Raw genomic sequence first — 21,889 nt, 5'->3', positions numbered from 1 at the left:
TTGATCCGGACAGGATGAATCGGCACTAAAAGTTGAAGCACGGAATGGGCTAACACCGAAGCCGCATTCCCCGCACTCGAAAAACTTCGAGCTCACCGTCAGCAGTGGTCAACTCTGCTTTTCTTCCTTCCCCCATCGTCGACAGTCGACGCCCACGACTTCGGGATACCCAGAACACCCCAAATACCCTTAGAAACGACGGCGGCCACCTAATAGAATATAAATGGCCCCCGAGTCCCGAGTCCTTCCGACGGTGCACAACGATTCTGACGGCGCCTCGTCGCTCACTGCGTCCGCTCTCAAGACTGTCCGTACGGCCGTTGCTGTCCCAGAATCTGAGCTCAAAAGATGGCGACGCACCTTCGATGCCAATGCGACGGTCATTAACGGAGAGAAGTGCGTAAACTGCCTGCTGTCGAGTCACATGCCCCATGCAGCCTTCTCATTCTCTTGAAATAATATCAGATTCCTTGAGCCCGAGGGTTTCGTGAACGCCATCGCCCCTCTTGAAGATCTGACAAAAATCGGTCGTCATCAGTTCGCGATTCTCTTTCGCGTAGCAGATACGTCACGAAGGAACCTAGTTTCATGGGAGGACTTTGTGGTGTTCGAGACTTTGTTGAAGCGGCCAGATGCGGACTATTGGATGGCATTCCAATACTTCGATGTGTGAGTGCCGTCTATTCATTATATACCCCGCATGCTCACTTCCATATAGAGACCATTCGGGCTTTATCGATTATGAGGAGTTCCGAACTGTCTTGGCCGCCAACATTGGTCCAGAATCTATCCCTTTCGATTTTGATTGGTAACTACCACCTACTCCACACCAAAGTTCGGCATTCTTACACATCCCGCCTTCAGCGATTGGGTCCAGCTTTATCTTGGAAAGAAGAACGGCACACACGTTTTGGGCTGTGAGTGTTGATCCTCGCTTGTCGTTGATCCAGTGCCTTAACCCTTTTGACCCAGACAATGAATTCACCCAATTGATGAAGGGTTTGCAGGGCGAACGCCTTCGTCAAGCATTCAAATACCTGGATGATGATCAAGATGGCTTCATCCTCCCCGACCAATTTAAGAGGATTATCCTAGTACGGCCCTCCCCTTTCTTCTGATACTCTGAGTACTAACCACTTGCCTCTTACTCTTACTCAGGAAATTGCTGGTCACAAACTATCGGACTCTGTCATAGAACGGTTACCCACCTTGTGCACGCTCAGCCCCGGACAACGTATATCCTATTCGGAAGTTAACGCTTTCTATAATGTTATTCGAGGTACGTGAATCCCGCCTTTGCTATGGATTACTCTGACGAGTTGTGGATAGAAATGGATATGGTGGAGAGGTATGAAGACCATTCCAGCGGTTATCCCTCGCTCACACAACCATCTTTTCAGGATCATCCGTGAAGCGACCGCCAAAAGCAAGGACGGGCGTATCGACCAAACTGACTTCCTCAACTACGCTTCTTCTAACTCCAGATACTCACTCTTCACTCCTATGGAGGCCTCCATCATCTTCCATTTCGCTGGACGCGGCCTGCCCAACCAGCGCCTTGCTCTGGTCGACTTTGCACACCTTTTAGACCCTAGATGGAAAGCACCTCATGAATTCAAGGAACCCACTATACCCACCACTACCCTTCCGGCTTCCTCCTACCTTCATAGAGTTCTGCATTCTGGCTACAATTTTGTTCTCGGAGGTACGGGTGCTTGGAGATTGGTGCATAGACGTCCGCTGACCATTGTTTCTAGGTATCGCCGGTGCATTCGGTGCTACCATTGTCTATCCTATTGATATGGGTACGTCGTTCCTCTTCTATATGATTTTTTGATGTTAACTGTCTATCTAGTCAAGGTATGGAATTCTGCCAGTCCGACGTGACAAGTTTTGAAGGTCTAACCACCTGGTTTCTATAGACGCGGTAAGCATCTATCCGCTCCTGGTATCCGCGGACTGGAGTTAACTAATGTTTCTTGCAGAATGCAAAATCAGCGGTCGACGGTCGTTGGTCAGATGCTTTACAAGAACAGCATCGATTGTGCAAAGAAGATCCTTCGCAATGAAGGATTTTTCGGCTTCTATCGCGGTCTCGGCCCCCAGTTGGTTGTAAGTGGACCCATCCTCCCCTGCGTCGATGACATGGTTTTATATCTGGCGTTAGGGCGTTGCACCGGAAAAAGCCATCAAACTAACTGTCAATGACTTGGTTCGAGGAAGGGCCACCGACCCCGATACCGGTCGAATCACCCTCCCTTGGGAGCTTTTTGCAGGTGGTGCAGCTGGTGGATGTCAAGTGGTAAGTTTGCATCATAGATGTCCGAAGATGAATCTGTGTTCATCACGTCTGTCTCGATGCAGGTTTTCACCAATCCTTTAGAAATTGTGTAAGTATTGTACTCTTTTGCCGGGACCTCTAATCTAAGTTCCATTGCAGCAAAATCCGATTGCAAGTGCAAGGAGAGACCGCCAAGCTCGAGGGTGCAACTCCTCGAGGTGCCGTTCATATCATTCGTCAATTGGGTGTCGTCGGTCTCTATCGTGGCGCATCCGCCTGCTTGTTGCGCGATATTCCGTTCTCTGCGATCTATTTCCCTGCCTATTCGCATCTGAAATCGGATCTCTTCCAAGAGGGGTACAATGGGAAGCAGCTTTCATTCTTTGAAACCTTGGCCTCCGCCGCAATTGCGTGAGTACCTCCGGTGCTCTGCTTGCCTATGGTGATTTTGACGCATTGTACAGGGGTATGCCTGCGGCGTATTTGACCACCCCTGCAGGTAGGACACCTTGCGCCGGGTAATGCACATTTTGCACTGACCTCACCTTCCCAGATGTGGTAAAGACCCGTTTGCAGGTCGAGGCTCGACAAGGCCAGACCAGATATAATGGTTTGGTCGATGCGTTCGTCAAGATCTGTGAGGTTGATTACATAGATGCTGATGGCCGGAATGTTCTAACACTGTCGGTTTTTAGACAGGGAAGAAGGATTCAAGGCGCTGTTCAAAGGAGGACCAGCGCGTATCATTCGAAGCAGTCCACAGTTCGGTTTCACTCTTTTGGGTATGTCTACTTTGCCTCGTGTCTAAACCCGCGCTGACCGTCTTTTCAAGGCTATGAAACTTTAAAGAAATTTGTGAGTTTTCCATGGAAACCTGAAGGTGATGTCTGAAGCACTCAATGTTGATTCACTTTGAAATGCAATGCAGGTCCCGGTATGTTTGATGTTCCCATGATTGACAGTGGCAGTTGGTTGACCAATTTTACAGTACCCTTGGGAAGAGAAGCCTCGGCAGATGGAGACTGCCCTCACGTCACGCCCTGATGACCTCTCGAAGGTTCGAGCAAGGAACGCTCTTAGGATCTTGCTCGACGTTCATGGGGACTTTGGAAAGCGGGCGACTTCGTTCAAGCAGCCTCTGTCGCTGACGAACCCGAAACTCTCTTGAAATGGTTTGAATACAGTATGATCAGGTAACATAGTAATAAAGGGATTTCACGGTGTCTGATGAGGGGTGGTAAGGCATGGTTACGGGCGATAACTTGATCAAGTTCCTCCGCGATGGCCAAGGAAGACAGCGAGGATTTTGACCAATGAGAGATGAGAATGATGTTCCAGGGCAACGGGCCTGATGCACCGCCGATCAACGGCCACGGCATTGATTTTGCACTCAAATACCCCCAACGCTCCTGACAACCTCTTCCCACCTTCGTTCTCTTTGGCTGTCGTTTTTTCTCTTTTTCGTTATTTCTTTCGTTTTTTTTAGGTGCGTCGGTCCTTGTTTTCTGCTGAATTCTTCGACTCACAAACCACAGAACGCTCGTCGTTCAAGGCTTGATTTGCCCCACTTTCGACGCTACTGCAAGACAGTATTGAACGTCGGCGTAGAACGCAGCTTCGAAACACTTGATTAAAAACCGCTCTTTCTTGCCTCGGAATTCCACTCGTTTGCAACCATGAAGTCGATTATTTTCGGATTCTCGCTCGCCGGCGCCGCCCTCGCCCAGGTCGTGAATGGCCTTTCCTTCATCCCCGTCCCAACAGAACATGTCCAGCATGCTCCCCAGATCACTGCTGCCCCTGAGCACATGCCCTACGAGGTCTTCCAGAAGGGTGGATGGAAGGACTTGCCCTGCGGTTATGGTCACAAGAAGGATGCTGATGGAACCTGCAGACCTGAGGAATGGGTACGCATCGCCCGTTATCATACAGAAGGATTGTACTAACTGCATTTGGATTGCAGTACTCGAATCCTCACCAAGGATGCTATGGAACAACCATCATCAAGTGAGTAGTCAACGTTTGATCAAAAATTCACTCGTTCTGATGTCCGTTCTCCAGCATCAACAAAGGCTCCTGTGCTCCAGCTCACCCAGCCACTGTTACTGTTACCAACACAGTTCACAATGTGCGTATACCGGCTTCCTTGCGTTCATGAAGGGGCATTCCTTACCTCGTTTCCTCAACAGACCGTGACTGAAACGGTGCACGCTACCGTTACCCAACACCTAACGGAGACCCAACTGAGCACTGCGACCGCTTCTGTGACCGAAACCCAGGTCTTCACCTCTATCCAGGTCGTTCCCACCACCCGTGTGTGGGTTTCAACCGAGGTTGTCGACAGGACCAAGGTTATCGAACACACCCTCACTGCGACCGAGGTCAAGACCTTGACCAACGTCCACACTCAAACCCAGACCCAGACCAACACGGCCACTGAAACTGTCAAGCTCGTCGAGACCGACACCGTCACCCAGGTTCAGTTGAGCACCATCGTTCAGCCGACCACCTTCACCAAGGTTTGGGTCACCACCAACGTGATCGACAACGTGCGTACCTCGTCCTTATTTTTTTTTCTGGGGACCTGTTACTGATCCCGCCCTTCCACAGACTAAGACCGTTGAGGAGACCAAGACTGCTACCGTAACCTCGCAAGTCACCTCTGTTGCTACTGCCACCAAGACAGAGACCAAGACCGACACTGCGACGCTCACTCATGTTACCACTGTCGTTCAGCCCACCACCTTGACCAGCGTGTGGGTCGAGACGAAGACTATCGACAATGTAAGGAAACAAGCTTCGGTTTGGAAACGATACTAACCACGTTCTTTAGACCCAAACTGTTGTCGAGACTCTTACTTCCGTCAGGGTTGAAGACAGGACCGTCCTTTCGACTGTCACTGAGACTGCCACTGCTACTACCACTCAAGTTGAAGTCGTCCAGAACACTGGTCTCTACGAGTGCCTTGGCCAGTGCAAGTCGAAGTACTGGTTGAGTGCCGGTAACAGCAACTCCCACAACACCTATGCTTCCCCTGAGCATGCTTCTGCCACCGCAGCTCCCGCGGTAACCCACACGCCTGCTCATGGCTCTTACTAAAAACGGACACTTAGTAGTAGACACAGAGGGACTTTTATGAAGCAAGTTTTGACGCATAGATCTTCTCATCCATAACCCTTCACCTTTTCAAACCAACTTTCGGACAACGGACTGTTCTACCCATTCACGACATATACCTTGCAACTTGCGATTTTCCTCAAATACTTTCGATTTTACTTAATTGCGGTTTTTCTTCGACGAAGCGCTCTTTTCTTTGCTTTCGGCTCTCGTCGATTTGTGGCAAGTTGGCTTTTGGTACATCGGTCCCGTGGATCTTTATACCGGCCTTTTGGTTTTAGTTAATCCTTTCGTACTTTGCATCGTAGTAGCTTTCTTTGCTGCAGTGCACCATCCCTACATTCTTTGTCTTTCTTCCCCCTTCCACCAGCACCTATCCTGCTTATACATCTGTTGATGGCAGAAATGACGCCAATGACAACCCTGGTGATGCACATGGAATCTCTTCTGGAGACTGGTTGTGAGGGATGCTCTCTGGATCTGGGTAACAGGCGCGGTCTCGATCATTCTCAGCTGGCAACCAACCAACACATTCTTTGATTCCGCTCGTCCACCACCACCATGCCGATTTACATTGCTGACCCGTCCATTGATCCAGTTTCATTGCAGACCGTTCCGGAGAAGTACCTCATCTTCTATGCTTCGGTTGTCGATGGAAAAATGTGGTGTCCGGTATGTCTTACCGGCAATACCACTTTGTTATCGACAGGGGCGAGCTGACTATTTCGAAGGACTGCGTTGACGTAGATCCCCTCATTCAGGAAGCGTTTTCAGGCGAAGACAAGCCCGGCGCCTTGTTAGTTTACGTTGGAAATCGTACACAGTAAGGCCAGACCCTTTTGGTTACTTTCCCGACAGTCAGTTACCAGGGGATGTGCCTATTTTAGGTGGAAAACGCCTTCCAACATCTTCCGTCAAGCCCCCTGGAAAGTTACGGGAGTACCCGCCATCGTGAAAGTAAAGGATGTGAGTGGACACATGGGCGTTGGGCGCCATCGAATCGGATTCTAACAATATCACTGTTGTATCATGATAGGGCCACCCTGGGGAGCGTATCGTCGAGGGCGAGATAACCCGCGACCGTCTCGCAGAGTTCGTAAAGGCAGACTAATCCTGATTCCAATCTCTCGACCTGACGACAATATATACATATCGTTGTGTGCACGTTTGTAACGTTGACCAAATGCCCATTCATCTGCCTTCATTGCCTTTCGAATTCTCCGCTCTGACTTCCTGTCTTCCTGGTGACCTTGATTTCCCCGATCTCCATCTCTTTGCCAGCAACAGCTTTCAACATATCCCAGACGGTCAATAACCCCACCGAAACCGCCGTCAGAGCCTCCATTTCCACCCCGGTTTTCCCTTCACAAGCGACAGTGGCTGAACATTCAATCATGTACCGCCTCCGAGTGCAGCGCACCTCTCCACCACCATCACGTCCAACATCTTGTTCTTCCTCCACCACACGAGGCGTCAAGGCCACCTTGACATTGGATAAAGAAAGGGGGTGGCACAAAGGAATCAGGTTGGCCGTCTGTTTCGCGCCCATGATCGCTGCCAATTGAGCGACTGTCAAGACGTCGCCTTTGCGACTCGCTTTAGACATGGCCTTGTGCTCCTCGACGTCGAGTTCAGAACGTGCCGGTCCTTCACTACCCTGTGGGTATCCTTGAGTCACGAGCCGGTAAGCAAGTGGGGTAATGTAAATGCGGCCGGTGGCAGTTGCGCTGCGCTTGGTTGGAGATTTATCGCCGACATCGACCATGTTGGCTCGCCCCGAGTCATCAAGATGGGTGAGCCGTGTCGAGGTGCCATAGTGTCGGTGCGAGGAAACCGGTACGCGCTTCGAGTTCCGTTGGTTTCGGTGGAGTTTGGACGGTCGGTATGGGTGGTATGCATTGCCTGGGAAGAAAAAGGTAGGGGTAGGTAGGGTGCGAGGGGACGGAGAAAGCATTAAAACAGAGTCCGATGGTTTTCCAATGGAAAAGGCTCATCCACCTATGAGAATCATTGGCCTGTTGGAAGTAACGTCGATGTCGTTCATGCCTGCGTGTTTCTCTTTCTTGTTGGATACGGCGCCTTGTATTATACCGAGTAGTTGGTCGTCCGTTGCACCTTGTCGCATAGCATCCCGGAGGGAGACTTCGTGTGGGTCGAAGAGGCATACCTGGGGAATGGTTTATATCCGAATGTCCAAGTCCCGGATGTACGAAAATTTACCTTGATTTGCCCATCCGAAGTCAAACGCAGTCGATTGCAGCTGCTACAAAAGTGGTCGGACATACTGGAGATGAACCCGAAGCTGCCTTTGAACCCAGGAATGAGCCAGGACCTGGCGGTTTCGTTGGGCTCTGCGAGAGCTCGGGTCGCGGTGGGATATTTGCTCTTTATCGTCTCCAAGAGGTTGGACGAGGGAACCATCTTTTTTCTGTCCCATTTGTTCCCTGTGAAGTTCGCTGTAAGTGACTAGAGAAAAGGAGGCCGACTGATAGAGGACACATACCAGTAAATGGCATGAATTCAATGAAACGGACCGAGATAGGCTGATCCCTGGTCATTTCGACAAAGTCCAGGACTTCCGAGTCATTAAGACCCTTGATCACAACTACGTTCACTTTAACAGAAGGGAGGTCCATATCCAAAGCCATGTTCAGCGTCTTCAACACTGCTTCATGTCCTCGTCGGCGCGTCATGAACTCAAATTTGAAGGGGTCCAAAGTGTCTAAACTGGAGTCAAGTTAATGGCGGCTATTGTAAGTTCCACTGCACCCTTACCTGAGGTTCAGATGCGTCAGACCATGCTGAATCAATTGGGGTAGATGGCGATGGAGGACCAGCCCGTTGCTTGTCATTGCAATGGACTTGAGTCCATATGACTGGAGTTCATGCAAACGTCCTAGAGGTCACCTCGTGAGCCACCTGGCAGAGAAGCAAAGAAGCCCAAGAACGCACTGGTCAAGTCAACAATGCCCTTACGAATCGTCGGTTCACCTCCAGTCAGTCGGATTTTGGTGACTCCATTCCGAACGAAAAGGGAGGCGAGACGTATGATCTCGCCGTCTGTCAAAATATGACTTGGGGGTGAGAGCTCGACGCCCTCACTGGGCATACAGTAGAAGCCTGACCATTTAATTCAGTTGTAGTTCGTTGCACCAGGGCTATGGGTGACATACATCGCAAGTTGCACCTCTCAGTCAACGAGATCCGGAGGTAGTCGTGTTTCCTGTTGAATGTATCGACTAGAGACGACGAGTAGGGGTCTGTCGCGTCAATCTCAGAAATTCTTTGCTGGTATGGCCATTAGTGAATGTCGGAATTGAGTCGGAAACAAAACGCACTCTTGCTAGAGCGCGACTGCTGCTTGCACGGATGAGGGCACTGCCAGGCCATCCTGTGGGCGTCGACCTCAGTCTCGTGGTCGCACGCAACATGGGGGTCAGAGTTCAAGGGACGTCCGAAGGTGAGGGAGGAGATCCAGAAAGAATAGAGATCCATTATAAAGCGCCAACTTATTATAAGGGAATTGGTAGAAATCTAACTAAGTTCCAGTGTGTGACCTTGCTGTGTGACCCGCTTATCTCAGTGGCGCCTCGTGATCCAAATGCGACGCGTAAGTTATCGACGAACGGCGAACGCGTAAGGTTAATCACTCTCATTCAATTCCTTCACCTTCAACAGCCTTCTTCGTTGCAAACATGGTGAGCGCAACGCCAAACTATGAAAATAAAATAACTAATGGGCGTTCTAGTCAATAATGGATCATAACGGTGGCTCCGTTATCGCCATGCTGGGGAAGGACTGTGTCGCCATCGCCTCTGACCTCCGACTTGGAAATCAAGCACTTGGAATTGCCTCTGACTTCCAGAGGGTGAGTTTTCTGGAGCAACATTTCCAAATATCGTGTGCGAATGTGACCTGAAGCACAGGTATTCCCAATGACCGATCGGATATATCTAGGTCTACCAGGCCTTGCGACTGATGTCGCAACTCTGTACGTCTCCTGTCCATTCTGTCGCTGAATACGGTTTCTGACGTACTCCAGCCATGAACGATTCCGATTCCGAGTCAATATGTACACGATCAAGGAGGGCAGAGAAATCGAGCCAGAGGTCTTTGCACACCTCGTTTCTTCAACACTCTACGAGCGACGATTCGGTCCCTACTTTTGCGAACCCGTGATGGCTGGCATCTCAAAAACACCTACCGGCAAGATCAAGCCTTTCATTGCAGCGACGGACCTGATTGGGTGCTTGAATTATGCAAAGGATTTTGTGGTCGCCGGAACGGCAAGCGCGAAGCTGTATGGTGTGGCCGAAGGGCTATGGGAGCCTGATCTCGAGCCGGAGGACTTGTTCGAGACCATCTCACAGACGATGCTGAATGCCGTCGACCGAGATGCGTTCTCAGGCTGGGGCGCTGTTGTCCATGTTCTGTAAGTCTTTTATCTGCTCCATTGCTTATGATCCAGCCTTCTGATGAGGGCCCTGCAGCACGAAGGACAAGGTGATTACACGTACGCTGAAGGGCAGGATGGATTGAACTGTACACTATAATTTGCTCTTTGAGACGAATGCCATTTCTTATTTCACTGATAGAAATTCTGGTGTGAGGCTATAAAGAAAAGCCGACGAGGACAAGGGCGCTTTAGACCCCGCTTACGTCACTTGGGATGTTAAGTCGAGGTTCGCTTCAAGGTTCATCTTACAACCGCCAACTACTACAAATGCTTTCCTCTGCAGCTAGATCCTTCTCCAGAACCAAAGCCCCCAACGCACTCGCAGCCCTCTCCAAGAGGTCCATCTCTGTCCAGGTACCGTCAATGCCTTTCACACGATGAGAAAGGCGCTGACCTGGCACAGAGCTTGTTACACGGGTCCCCTGAGGCACGGAAGGAAGGCGAACTCGAGAACCTGCAGCATTCGAAACTAGTAGGGAGAGGCAAATACGTCCATGGTTTCGAAGGTGCGTCCTACTCGCGCAGGAAAGAGCTCAACTGACGCTCTCTGCAGTTCACCGCGTCAAGCCTCATCTGATTGACGATTACAAGAAGGCCGCGTATGTGCTTGATTCTCCTTGGGAGTGGGCAACCCTTTGACCCCTTGCAGTGAACGGTACTATGTCGGTATCAAGGACGATTCAGAACTTGGGGTGAAGCTTACAGGAAGCTGGGAAACACTCGTCGGTGAACAAGACACATTCCTCCACATTCTTGAATACGAGAACTATGCTGGATGGGACAAGACGACCAAGCTCATCAAGGGGTCCAAGGCACGTAGAATACTCGACTCCACCATGGAGAGGCTATGCTGAAAGCCGCCCGCAGGAACACTCTGAAGCCTATAAAGCGATGCTGCCGTTTATCGTCTCACGCAACGCTCAACTCAACCAGGAATTCGGTTTCTTCCCCACTGCACCACCCCATGCTCAAGGAGGTTTGTTCGAGCTCAGGACCTACCAGTTGAAGCCCGGTACTCTTCTTGAATGGGAATCCACATGGTATGTCATGCGCTCTACCGCGTTCGTATTAATATAACCCCTATCAAAGGAGACGAGGCATCGAGGCGCGTCGCAAATTTGTCGCTCCTGTCGGAGCCTGGTTTTCTCAGATTGGTCGGCTCCACCAAACCCACCATCTTTGGCAATACCCGTGAGTCTCGATCTTTTCAACGAAGGTTCTGTCCAGCGCTGACAGAACGACCTGCTCCAGTGACCTTCAAACTCGCAAGGAGCTCAGACAGAAGGCTTGGCAAATTGACGGCTGGGCAGAGACGGTCTCCAAGGTCAGCCAATCGTTGATTGTCGGGATTACCGGTTGTTGAATCGCTCACTTGTTCCAGACCTCCAAGTTGGCGGAGACTATGGACTCTTTCATTATGTCCCCGCTTTCCTTCAGTCCCCTCAAATGAAGTGTGGCATGTGTATATTATATCCTTTGGAATTTAGCTGTATTATTGGGTCTAATGTTCCTGGATCTTGCATTTGTCAACTAGTGTTCTGTCGGCGGAAATCGCACAAGAGTCACAGCTAAACTTGCTGTGTACAGACTATTACGTCGCACCACCCCGGATCGGACACGTGAGGCCTCTCACCAAAGACTGAGACGGCAAATTACATATCTTCCCTTCCAACTCCCATTACCATTCTCAATATTCCCTCACCTTTAACTCATGGATCACCACGAATCTGACGGAGCAGGCTCAGACCAAGAGCCGCAACCAGTTGAGGACCAACAAACTTCATCGAGAAAGAGGAGTACCAGAGGTATGACATCTTCCGACTCTAAAACGCTATATGAAATAGACTCAACTACTCCCAAGCTTGCGACCAGTGTCGAAAAACCAAAAGCAAATGCGAGCGTTCTCTCGGAGAAGATCAAAAATGTAAAAGTTGTACATTGGCAGGTACTCGTGAGTGTCCTCGACTATGATCAATTCATGGAGTAGTATTGATACCAGGAGCAGCGTGCACCTTCCTAGGTTCGTCGCAGTCCTTGTCCTCTGGACAAAAGCGTTGACCGTGGCTATTAGGCCCGAGCTACAAACGAGGTCCACCGAAGGGCTACATTCACGCTATTGAACAGCGATGGCATCAAGTCGAATCTTTGTTGGGCGCTCTACTACAATGTCCCGACCCGAGGGTGAAGAGCGTCATGTCAGACTTGAAGCAGGATGACCTTGCTAGGGAAATATTGGATCGGGTTGATATGGGACCTTATGTGAGTCGTTCACCACCCTTGGAAGACAGTGTGTCGGTCTAAACACTCCTGTGCACAGGGTCCCTCAGGCCGGCGTCTGCAATCCGTCGACACCACCAAGGAAGACTTCTTCGCTTCAGTTCTCAAAAGCAACGAGATGTCTCATAGTAGGGATCCTTCGAGGGCTTTGCGACAGTCTCGCGTGTCTCGAGAAATAGTATCCTCAAGTCAAGGTACATGCTCTGTGATCTACTTTCCTTGAAGAACAACTTATCTGATAACGCTCGTAGACCATGGGCTATCAGTTGTTCCGACAAAACAATGGCAAGACAACTTATCGCAGCGCTTGTGCGCTCTCTCGAATGGGACCTTCCCCCCGAGTAGTTCCTACTCAAGCAATACTGGGGGATACCCTGCTGCTCCCGGGGATCACCAGCCTGCGTCTCAGAAACGACGGTTACACGCTTCGCCACCATCGGCCACACCGGACTGGAGCAACCTGTACACAATTGATCCTAACACCGGTATGTGGCAGAGTCTTTCGCGTTTACTCCCGATACCTGACTTCCTCTTTCAGAAGACGAGGAGTTCCGCGAGACAACCAACGAACTTGGCCAACTGTCTTTGGACGAAAACCAAGAGGTTAGTTCTCACGTCTGTAGCCCTCGTCGTCAGAGTCTCATCTAATCCATATGTCTAGGTCCGGTTCCATGGGAAATCGAGCGGTCTTCATTTGCTGGGGAGAAGCCTTCGAGCAGATGATCGAATTGAGGGTGGCGTCTGGTAAGTCCGTTGTGCGTGCTCGAGCATTCCTCAGGTGCTGATCTCGTGTCCAAGGCGTCTGCCGATGGCGCGGGTGTGGCCGCAGTCCAAGCTTGTTGTCCAAGACGTGTCTGCAGAAAGCCTAGAAGTCCACCTGCCACCTATCGAAGAGCAAGATCTACTTGTCAGACTTTACTTCACCTACGTCCATCCGGTTTTCCCCATCATTCACAAAACGCGCTTCCTTAATGAATACCACAATCGGTGAGACGTCATATCACATATTGTCGTTGGTCTGGTAACTCACGCTGGGTTTAGAAAACAAAATCCGTAGGTTCTTTTGACACTTGACTCATCTTGCCTTGATCTTAATTCTTCTTTAGCTCGTTTTTCAGCTCGGCCGCATCTCCACCGGGGGCAAACACGACTCCGAAACCAGAGCCCACACAAGAGATCACACCTTTACTTCTACTATCCATGTTTTCCATCTCGGCCCGATTCCTGGACGATGAAGAAGCGCACAACACAAATGGCAAGATGTGGGAGGCTGGATGGAAGTACGCTGAAGATGCCCGGAAGATCCTAAGCAAGTGTCACTTTAGATTCCTTACTGTCTCATCACCTTACCGTATCTCTAGACGCTGTCCGACACTCAAGGCCGACCGTGGTACAGGCCCTCATCCTTTTAGGTGGTAGGGAATTTGGTATTGGTGAGTGATCAATCGGCTGTTTTCTCGATCCACGTTCTCTAACACGTCGCAGGATCGATGGAGCAGGGTTGGCTTCTAATTGGTAAGTTCTTTGCCACCCCTTCTCCGTTGGATGTCAACTGACCTCGTGTAGGCATGGGTATTCGTATGGCGTACGATCTGGGGTTAAATTGTGATTCCTCACAATGGAAGATCAACGGCCACGCCTTGTTCACGCAAGAAGAAACTCAAACGCGAAGGCAGATCTGGTGGACATGCTGCATGGTAGACAGGTAAGTCGCTGCAGGCAAGGATCTTCGTGACTGTTTTGGTAATTGGGATCTTCCTTCCAGATATGGGTCTCTCTACATGGGTACATACTTTTCTGAAATGTCCACTTCACTGTTTACTGAACGTACCACCCAAAAGGCCGGCCTGTGATGATCAAGGACGGGGACTACGACACGCCTCTGCCTGATATTGATCCTGTGCGTTCGCGTTTAGTGTGCTCTGAGTGCTAAATTAAGCGCTGACGGCCGAGTTAGGTTGAGGATCGCGATCCTTGGCAACCTGTTGAAGGGATGAATCAAATTCCCTACGCACCTGCTCCTGGACGTATCTTGAGCACACTGTGTGCAGTATCCCGGCTGTGTAAGCTCTCTGTCTCTTGCGAGCCTTAGCCTTGGAAGTGACTTGAATTGCTTCTAGCCATGATTGTCGGAGCCATCATCACCAAGGTTTATCCCATCAATCCTCCCCTTAAGGAATCTCGACAACAGTTACTTGCTGAACTTGAGAGCCGACTAGACCAGTGGTACTATACTCTGCCGGAGCATTTGCGACTGGACCCTGGACCACGCAAAGTCACTCCTCCACCACAGATTCTTTTCCTTCATATTCGGTATTGGGGTGCTGTATTGCTGCTCCACCGTGGCTTGTGAGTAGAGCAGTCACTAGACCGTGGTCTGTTACTAATCGTTACTTGTATTAGTATTCCCAACTGGAGACGGTTCGTCATGGTAGTATGTGCTGATATTATCCCGCTGACATCCGTATAGCATGGACGAAGTGGCGCGTAGCTCAACAATTGGTACACGGGCATTCGATCTCGCTCGAAGTGCTGCTTGTCAAATGAGCTCAATAAGTGAGTGTTGTTTCCATCGAGTGTCGTGGCATTCGCTTATCTTGAACAGTAACAACCTATCGCGAAACCTTCACTCTGAGGCGATCATCGCCTTTCCTTACGTCCTACCTCCTGAGTGCTGGGTAAGCCATCTTATCGTGACCATGCGGGACACGTAATGACATTTCATTCCATAGCATTGTTCAGGTCTTGACTTGTGAGTCGGGTTTCGCACCGAAGTTGCCGATCCCTTGTACTGATTACTGAACGCTTCAAGTGACTTTGCGCCCCGACGACGTGGAAGCTTCCGTAGGTTTACAGCAACTAAAAGCCGCGCTGAAAGACATGGAGGTCCGTGCCGTTTGCTGTGTATCAGGTCTAGCCCTGAACTTACCATGATTGTGATCAGTTGACATGGCCAAGTGCCGCTCGAGCTTGGGAACTTTTGAATGGTGCACACCTTTCTAACCGGGCAAACACGAGCTACATGGACCTGGCGTTCCAAACGAGGCCGAAGAGGCCTGCAGAAGCAGCTTTTGGTCAGGACAAGGTTTCCGACTACCCGCGGCAGGAAGCGTTTGTGGCTAATTCGCATGCGGGGATGCAACCTCCGATGAACAAGAACAATGGTGTGCAGGACATGAGCACACGGATGATGGCGTCCATGTTGGGTTTGGATGTACCCGGGGTCGAGCCTTCAACGTCTTTCTTCCCTGGATACGAGTGGTGGCCACGACCTGACCAAATGTCGATGCACCACCACGAGCCAGTAGTGGCACCAATAACCGACGCGCCTTCCTATTCGGGGCAAAGTCATGATCCCAATATGTTGTTGCCGATGGGTGCCCCTGTGCAAAATCCTCAGCTCAGCAATCCACTGGAGCAATGGATACCGATGCAAAACCAAAACGCTCAGCAACCTGTCAACGGTCTGAACCTCAACTACGCTTACGATTTCCAACATTATGGTGTATAGTATTTATCCGCGATCGGGTTCGTTAGGGCTTATTCGACGTTTTAATGTAATGTAAGGGCGCTATATTCTTTGTATATTTAGATTTCAGCTTGTCAAGGGAGGGATGGGGAAGAATAAGTTTTGTAGCACATTCGTCTACGTTCTTGTAACATTTTGTTTTCTCTCTTCGAGCTGTTTCTCGAGCAAAGGCATGACTTGTGTGCGCCTGTTTGAACAAGACCCTAAGTTATGTAACGCATTTGATTAAGGGTAATTTTGGACCCACAACTTTTGTTCCCTCCATCCCAGCGTCGACCAACGAAAGGCGCCGCTGGTCAATCCTCCCCAATGTCCGACCTCTCAAATATTCTGAATCCAGAGAATAGTCGCAACCGATCGCATGTGTGAGCTCGTATTCTTTATCAGCCTTTATATTGGTTTTGATCTCACGCTTTATCGGTCCTTTGTCCCCAGTGTACCGATTCCGGAGACAGTAGGATTCGCTAATCCCAGCCCTCACGCTCCCGCACACCAGGAGAGAAGCGCGCCAGTCCAACGTTCCAATGCTCAGAAACACTACGACCATGCGCCGCATCCGGATTGCCCTGATACTCTGGCCTGTCTTCCTGACACAGATGGAAGACCTCAGCACACATTACCAGTCATTCTTCGCTGTGCAATTCTAGGCAGTCCCAGGAAACGATTGACGATTCGCGAAATTTATGCCGCGATGGAGGAGAAATATTCTTATTACAAAACTGCTGGTCCTACATGGAAGGTTGGTCAACTCTGATTTCTTTCAACATTTGTTATTGACAGGACCGCACAGCAATCAGTCCGTCACCACCTCTCTCTTAATCGATTATTTGAGCGGCAGCCGCGACCCGTTACCGATCCTGGCTTTGGGTCGTACTGGACAGTAAACCTTTCTGCTCCTCCCGGTACAAAGCGGCCCCGCAAAAGAGGTAGGGGGAACAAAGACGCAAACGCTTCTCAGAATAACGCTGCCCAGATTGGTGCTGCCGCTGTTGCCTCCCCTGCTCCTATTCCCGCTTCCACTCCTATCCACGGCCCTCCTTCAGCTGTTTTACACCAAGGTCCTTCCAGACACCCCATTGTCATGAACGGCCATCCTGTCTCAATGGTGCCATCCATACCTAGTCCCACACTCCTGCGCGCAGCTCCACCTCCAATCTCTATGGCAGTCAAACCAGAGAGCTTTGGCGAACCTTCTCAAAGGCCGGGGAGGCTACGGAAGTCGTCGAACGCCCGTGGTTCTACGCCATTGTCTTCGCATGATGGGGAAGACGATGATGAGAGCATTCGATACGGAGACGCCCCTCCAGAATCGGGCGATGATTATGACAGTGAGGAGGGATCAATGAATGGGCAAGGCGGCCCTTACGATCGCCGCGACTCCCTCGGAATCACGCCCTACCCTCCTCCACGATCGGCACAAATGTTTTCACTTCCCCCCATCACATCTCTTGACAAGTCAGCGTCATCTTCCTCCGATAACGTCGTCGAACGCTTACAAAATGAAATTGACACTCTGCGCCGCCAGTCTGCTGAAGCTGTTTCTGTGTCTTTACGACTATCTGAACAGCTGTCACAGGCTCAGGCGGAGGTTTCGAGATCAAGGGCAGCTGTCAGGGATCTGGAGGATATGCTGCATAGCGAAACCCTGCGGAGGAAGGACCTAGAGCAACAGCTTGCCGCAAAAGAAAGCGGGCGTTACAGTAACGTGGAGAAATTCCTGGCAGGACCTCCTTGCTCACCAGATCGCATTCGACAAACGTCCTGAGCTTACGGGATCTCCCTCCAACTGCGCAGTGGTCGGGGGACGCTGTGGGTAAACTACGGCATGATCCCAATTGTTTACTCACCCTGTGACTCGGACGTTCGCAAGAAGTCCGACCTGGAAAAGGACGACTGCCTTAAAGGACCGATGTCGTCCGAACAGTAGTTTGTCACACTGCATGCTTTTTTCCTTCTTCTTCACAAGGACTTTCTAGCTACTACTGGTATACGAAAGCGAATTGTCACGCGGAACAAGCTCATGATCTTCACGCTCTCATCAATCATGTACCCACCGTTATCCACACTTTATTCCAAGGTCTTCCCATCGCCATCCATAACCCTTATTTACCGACATGATGTACTACTGAACACACCCGCTTGCATTAAAGCTGTTTGCATTTATCCTTTCAATGATCTCGCTTGTGCACCCTAAATAAATCCAGGTTGTGGTCGCATGTGGGGCCCGGTGTGTTTTCAGGTACGCTTGTGTGAGCCGGTGTTTGTCCCTGAAGCTTCTGCCAAGCAACGTGGTGCGGCCCGGCAAGCCGCCCTTAATCCAAAATTTTGGAAGAGCTTGATGGAGGTTTGAGCAGCGATGGCCATCCCAACGACACGACCCAAACTCAAAAAGGCGTAAGAATCTTTATGAATCGATCCAGGATGCTGAACCCCAACCGTAACTTAGCTTCAAAAAGGCGCGCACTATCGCGCCGCTGTACACATCTGGCCCGGTTGCTTCAACTTCAGACGGGGAGAGGTTGGCAACATGTGTTGGTGAAGAGATCGTCTTGACCGACGTAAAATCTGGGGAGGAGCTTTGTCGGTTCGCTGGGGTGAGAATCAATTCTGGTCACAGAAACCGCGAATGAGCTGATTAGATATGTTTCCAGGACACTGAATCTATAACCTCTCTTTGCATCACCGCTTCTGGCAAATACTTGATCGCCTTCAGTGCCTCCCTATCCCTCAGAATATACGAGCTGCCCCAAACCGAAATCCCCACCGAAAAGATCAGACCAATACGAACGATTGGTCGAGCTCATGATGCCCCGGTTCACGTCTGCACCTCCGATCCGACTTCGACTCTCCTAGCCTCAGGTTCCGCGGACGGTATTGTCAAAGTTTGGGACGTCGCTCACGGCTATGTTACGCACGTATTCAGAGGGCATGGAGGAGTGGTCAGCGCCTTGACGTTCAACTTCCCTCAAGATCCAACCTCCGTAGGCCAAACTGGACCCATTCGACTGATAACAGCCTCTGTGGATACGCATATCCGAATCTTCAACCTTACGGACGGCGCATCGACATCCTCCGGGGGCGGAAAACCTGAAGCAGTGCTTGATGGACACGTATCTGTTCCTCGAGGACTTGATGTTTCCCTGGACGGCAAGTGGTTGATCAGTGGTGGACGTGACTCGGTTGTTTTGCTTTGGGATCTTCAACCTTCGCAGCAACCTACTTCTAAAGTGACGAAGAAGGGTGGAAAGGGAAAGAGTGCCGGCCCCCCACCTCAGCTTGTCAAGACTGTGCTTGCCTTGGAGCGGGTGGAAGCTGTTGGATTCATCAAGCACAGTTCGAAGTACCATCAGCAGTTGCATGAACTTCAATTTTACGTTGGTGGGCAGAAGGGGGTTGTCACTGTTCGAGGCGTGGAAGATGAGCAGGACTCGTTTGTGTTGGGGGAAAAGAGGACACGAGCTCTCACGGAAGAGGAGGAAGAACAGAGACAAATTGTCAACATCCTGTGCGTTTCTTCTCCTTGCCTGGTCAAAATGTCCACCACTCATACATTTCTCAGTTACTCGCAGTCGACGGAGACCTTGGTGTCTATCCATGCTGACCAAAATATCATGATCTACTCGCTCGCTCAGCAGCGCCTGAAGAAACAACTGGTTGGATTCAACGACGAAATTGTTGACTCTACCTTTGTTCGCTCAAAACCGACAGATACATCTCCCCTTCTTGCATTGGCTACCAACTCGTCCCTTATCCGCGTCTACTCTCCCGCCACTCTCGACGCTCGTCTGCTGGAGGGCCACACCGACATCGTTCTGGCACTGGACAAGAGCGCCGATGGAACGTTCCTTGCTAGCGCTAGCAAGGACAAGGAGGTTCGTATCTGGGCACCACGGCAAGATCCTAACGACGAATCTGCATGGGGCTACGCGTGCGTTGCGGTTTGCAGGGGACACGCAGAGAGCGTTGGCGCTCTGGCAATGTCTAGGGTGAATGAAGGTTCTGGCTCTGCCTTGAAGTTTGCGTTCACTGGCAGCCAGGATCGCACCATCAAAATGTGGGACCTCTCAGAGGTCACAGCGACTCCCTCTAACGACGAAATCATCCACTGCAAGAGTCTTACCACGCATAAAGCTCACGAAAAGGACATCAACTCGCTCGATGTTTCGCCCAACGACAAACTCCTCGTATCCGGTTCTCAAGACCGTACCGCCAAAGTCTATACCGTCGACTTTACACGCACTTCTAGCGGAAACCGCGGCGAGCTCCGCCTTTTGGGAACCTGCAAAGGTCACAAGCGCGGTGTCTGGACTGTTCGTTTCTGCCGGACGAATAGGGTTTTGGCGACAGGCAGTGGGGACAAGACGATCAAGCTTTGGAGTCTGGATGACTTTGCTTGCATCAAGACGTTTGAAGGGCATACGAATTCGGTGCTTAGGGTGGATTTCTTCAATGCTGGGATGCAGCTCGTGAGCACTGCCTCGGATGGGCTTGTGAAGGTGTGGGGCATTCAAGATGAGGAGTGTGTTGCTACTCTGGATAACCATGAGGACAAGGTGCGTATTTTTCTCATGGAAGCGGGACTGGAACTGATGAAAGATCAGGTATGGGCTTTGGCTATCACACCTGATGAGGGGACTGTTGTCTCTGGTGGTGCCGACTCTATGGTTACTTTCTGGGAGGATTGTACTGAAGAGACCGAGTTGGAACAAGAGCAACAGCGAGCTGAGATGGTTCTCAAGTAAGTGGTTTGGATGGGGACTCTTGATTTCATTACTGACTGGTCGATAGGGATCAAGAGTTCCAAAACTATGTATCGTTGGGTGACTACAAACGAGCGATTCAACTAGCATTGTCACTCGGGCAACCCGGCCGTCTCCTATCGCTATTCACCAATGTCCTTTCTTCCGCTGGGGAAGACGAGGGCTCGAATAAGGGAAGCCAGCTGCTTGATCAAGTGATGCAAACGCTCGAAGCACCCGACTTTGTGAAGCTCCTCGCGTTCATCCGGAATTGGAATGCATCTGCGAAGACAAGTGCCGTTGCGCAGGCTGTCTTGCACTCGATCGTCAAGCAGCGATCAGCAGACGAAGTCATCCAATACTTCAAGGACGAGGCTGCGATTAAGAATCTCACCATCGGGCCCGGGAAGGTGGTTGCCCCGCTCCCTTCGTCTGGCGATGCGCTGAAGGAGGTGGTCGAGGCATTGATCCCTTATTCGCAGCGCCACTTGGCGAGGATGGAGCGACTCCTCCAGGAGAGCTATGTCGTTGACTTTATCCTTGGGGAGATGGACAGCGGGATGTTCGAGAGTGCGGTGGACGATGATGACGGCATGGATATTGATTACTAGGGGTTTCTTTTTACTGCGCAACAGTACACCTCCCCATACGGCATCCCTGTAGCCCATTAAACAGCAACACGTATTCACCATCTACTATGGATCCTATTGTCAAAGAATGTGCGGTATCTTCGGTGATTCGGTTGTGTTCGAGTAACCATCGGCGAGCCACGCCGAGTAAGCAACCCGTCGCAGCAGCGGGTGTGACCCATTGGCCTGAACGGAAAAAGGCGACGTTGAAGATGGATGTTTCCATGATCATCTGGTCAGAATTGTACAGGAGTACATCACAAGTTCGGCCAGCGGGAGTTGTCAGCGGGGGTATGCCCATGCGATCTCTAGCATCGTCGTAAACCTTCCTGTTTGTGGTTTTTGTCGAGGTAAAAATGGACGGTGCCACAGGTTGTTTATCAAGAAGCACGGTCAGGGGGTTTTGCACCGCAATCGAGGGCTTCGACAAGGACAGAGAGAAAGGGTCGTCTGTAAATGATTGCTCCATAGGAACAGCGGTAACTTGTAAACTTCCAGTATGGGAGAGGAGGATTCGAACCTGGTAACAAGGATAAGATTGGAGTGGCAACAAGGCTTGTAATTGCATACTCTAAATGTCATCTGTGGGTCATTGATCGCAGCTCGAACAGCGGATTTGAAATCTTCGTAGCGACAGGTGATATCGTTCCATCCATGCTTTGCCGCAGCTTCGACCAGACGCTCGTGATGATACGGTAACAGGAAAAATGGAGAGGGTTGGGCGTCGCGGTCGTTGTTCCAGGCAAATCGTGTCAGTGCGGGGTCATGCCTCGTGGTTGTGAGCAGATCATAACCGGCTTCTGCGTGCTGCGTCTGCATTTTTGGCGCGCTGAGTCAATGGCGGTCAAGAAGAGGAGTGA

General features: G+C 50.7%; 11 protein-coding genes across 11 annotated transcripts; 9 read left to right on the top strand and 2 right to left on the bottom strand.

Moving 5' to 3' along the window:
* Positions 1 to 223: 223 nt before the first annotated feature.
* CC1G_06547 (mitochondrial inner membrane protein) lies at positions 224 to 3,449 on the top strand (the record flags this gene model as incomplete). The annotated part of the gene is made up of 20 exons (XM_001829158.2): positions 224 to 396; positions 466 to 669; positions 719 to 808; positions 865 to 917; positions 973 to 1,094; positions 1,159 to 1,279; positions 1,330 to 1,348; positions 1,401 to 1,705; positions 1,758 to 1,805; positions 1,856 to 1,883; positions 1,986 to 2,112; positions 2,168 to 2,302; positions 2,365 to 2,390; positions 2,441 to 2,692; positions 2,746 to 2,780; positions 2,835 to 2,918; positions 2,977 to 3,063; positions 3,114 to 3,136; positions 3,210 to 3,215; positions 3,270 to 3,449. 20 exons carry the CDS (start codon positions 224 to 226, stop codon positions 3,447 to 3,449), a joined length of 2,118 nt encoding a protein of 705 aa, XP_001829210.2.
* Positions 3,450 to 3,957: 508 nt separating this feature from the next.
* Positions 3,958 to 5,840, top strand: CC1G_06546 (hypothetical protein; the record flags this gene model as incomplete). The annotated part of the gene is made up of 6 exons (XM_001829157.2): positions 3,958 to 4,188; positions 4,245 to 4,288; positions 4,343 to 4,409; positions 4,471 to 4,830; positions 4,892 to 5,065; positions 5,115 to 5,840. The coding sequence occupies 6 exons, from the start codon at positions 3,958 to 3,960 to the stop codon at positions 5,379 to 5,381; spliced, it is 1,143 nt and encodes a 380-aa protein (XP_001829209.1). The 3' UTR covers positions 5,382 to 5,840.
* Positions 5,841 to 5,960: 120 nt separating this feature from the next.
* Positions 5,961 to 6,510, top strand: CC1G_06545 (hypothetical protein; the record flags this gene model as incomplete). The annotated part of the gene is made up of 4 exons (XM_001829156.1): positions 5,961 to 6,071; positions 6,131 to 6,222; positions 6,287 to 6,365; positions 6,436 to 6,510. 4 exons carry the CDS (start codon positions 5,961 to 5,963, stop codon positions 6,508 to 6,510), a joined length of 357 nt encoding a protein of 118 aa, XP_001829208.1.
* A 90-nt stretch (positions 6,511 to 6,600) lies between these two features.
* On the bottom strand, positions 6,601 to 8,894 carry CC1G_13713 (molybdenum cofactor synthesis-step 1 protein; the record flags this gene model as incomplete). Its single annotated transcript, XM_002912135.1, has 8 exons — positions 6,601 to 7,301; positions 7,398 to 7,566; positions 7,620 to 7,843; positions 7,903 to 8,126; positions 8,175 to 8,295; positions 8,352 to 8,519; positions 8,573 to 8,638; positions 8,738 to 8,894. The coding sequence occupies 8 exons, from the start codon at positions 8,892 to 8,894 to the stop codon at positions 6,601 to 6,603; spliced, it is 1,830 nt and encodes a 609-aa protein (XP_002912181.1).
* Positions 8,895 to 9,153: 259 nt separating this feature from the next.
* On the top strand, positions 9,154 to 9,938 carry CC1G_13712 (proteasome subunit beta type 3; the record flags this gene model as incomplete). The annotated part of the gene is made up of 4 exons (XM_002912134.1): positions 9,154 to 9,267; positions 9,326 to 9,390; positions 9,442 to 9,831; positions 9,890 to 9,938. The coding sequence occupies 4 exons, from the start codon at positions 9,154 to 9,156 to the stop codon at positions 9,936 to 9,938; spliced, it is 618 nt and encodes a 205-aa protein (XP_002912180.1).
* A 184-nt stretch (positions 9,939 to 10,122) lies between these two features.
* On the top strand, positions 10,123 to 10,709 carry CC1G_13711 (NipSnap2; the record flags this gene model as incomplete). Its single annotated transcript, XM_002912133.1, has 4 exons — positions 10,123 to 10,209; positions 10,259 to 10,361; positions 10,409 to 10,454; positions 10,505 to 10,709. 4 exons carry the CDS (start codon positions 10,123 to 10,125, stop codon positions 10,707 to 10,709), a joined length of 441 nt encoding a protein of 146 aa, XP_002912179.1.
* Positions 10,710 to 10,746: 37 nt separating this feature from the next.
* Positions 10,747 to 11,305, top strand: CC1G_06541 (nipsnap family protein; the record flags this gene model as incomplete). Its single annotated transcript, XM_001829152.1, has 4 exons — positions 10,747 to 10,895; positions 10,945 to 11,046; positions 11,107 to 11,179; positions 11,237 to 11,305. 4 exons carry the CDS (start codon positions 10,747 to 10,749, stop codon positions 11,303 to 11,305), a joined length of 393 nt encoding a protein of 130 aa, XP_001829204.1.
* Positions 11,306 to 12,048: 743 nt separating this feature from the next.
* On the top strand, positions 12,049 to 15,643 carry CC1G_06540 (hypothetical protein; the record flags this gene model as incomplete). Its single annotated transcript, XM_001829151.2, has 21 exons — positions 12,049 to 12,114; positions 12,173 to 12,326; positions 12,384 to 12,617; positions 12,671 to 12,735; positions 12,794 to 12,876; positions 12,931 to 13,119; positions 13,174 to 13,185; positions 13,239 to 13,447; positions 13,494 to 13,565; positions 13,618 to 13,647; positions 13,699 to 13,837; positions 13,898 to 13,917; positions 13,974 to 14,032; positions 14,090 to 14,195; positions 14,253 to 14,481; positions 14,536 to 14,553; positions 14,603 to 14,688; positions 14,738 to 14,810; positions 14,865 to 14,884; positions 14,945 to 15,018; positions 15,077 to 15,643. The coding sequence occupies 21 exons, from the start codon at positions 12,049 to 12,051 to the stop codon at positions 15,641 to 15,643; spliced, it is 2,505 nt and encodes an 834-aa protein (XP_001829203.2).
* Positions 15,644 to 15,970: 327 nt separating this feature from the next.
* On the top strand, positions 15,971 to 17,426 carry CC1G_06539 (hypothetical protein; the record flags this gene model as incomplete). Its single annotated transcript, XM_001829150.2, has 3 exons — positions 15,971 to 16,026; positions 16,097 to 16,400; positions 16,452 to 17,426. The coding sequence occupies 3 exons, from the start codon at positions 15,971 to 15,973 to the stop codon at positions 17,424 to 17,426; spliced, it is 1,335 nt and encodes a 444-aa protein (XP_001829202.2).
* A 591-nt stretch (positions 17,427 to 18,017) lies between these two features.
* Positions 18,018 to 21,011, top strand: CC1G_06538 (U3 small nucleolar RNA-associated protein; the record flags this gene model as incomplete). The annotated part of the gene is made up of 6 exons (XM_001829149.1): positions 18,018 to 18,055; positions 18,108 to 18,255; positions 18,313 to 19,166; positions 19,221 to 20,214; positions 20,263 to 20,399; positions 20,450 to 21,011. The coding sequence occupies 6 exons, from the start codon at positions 18,018 to 18,020 to the stop codon at positions 21,009 to 21,011; spliced, it is 2,733 nt and encodes a 910-aa protein (XP_001829201.1).
* Positions 21,012 to 21,021: 10 nt separating this feature from the next.
* On the bottom strand, positions 21,022 to 21,848 carry CC1G_13710 (aminodeoxychorismate lyase; the record flags this gene model as incomplete). Its single annotated transcript, XM_002912132.1, has 2 exons — positions 21,022 to 21,549; positions 21,600 to 21,848. 2 exons carry the CDS (start codon positions 21,846 to 21,848, stop codon positions 21,022 to 21,024), a joined length of 777 nt encoding a protein of 258 aa, XP_002912178.1.
* Between the last annotated feature and the right edge of the window lie 41 nt (positions 21,849 to 21,889).

This window comes from Coprinopsis cinerea (assembly GCF_000182895.1).
Source record: "Coprinopsis cinerea okayama7#130 chromosome 1 map unlocalized cont3.1, whole genome shotgun sequence".
NCBI lineage: Eukaryota > Fungi > Basidiomycota > Agaricomycetes > Agaricales > Psathyrellaceae > Coprinopsis > Coprinopsis cinerea.
This window is presented reverse-complemented; position numbering and strand designations above follow the sequence as displayed.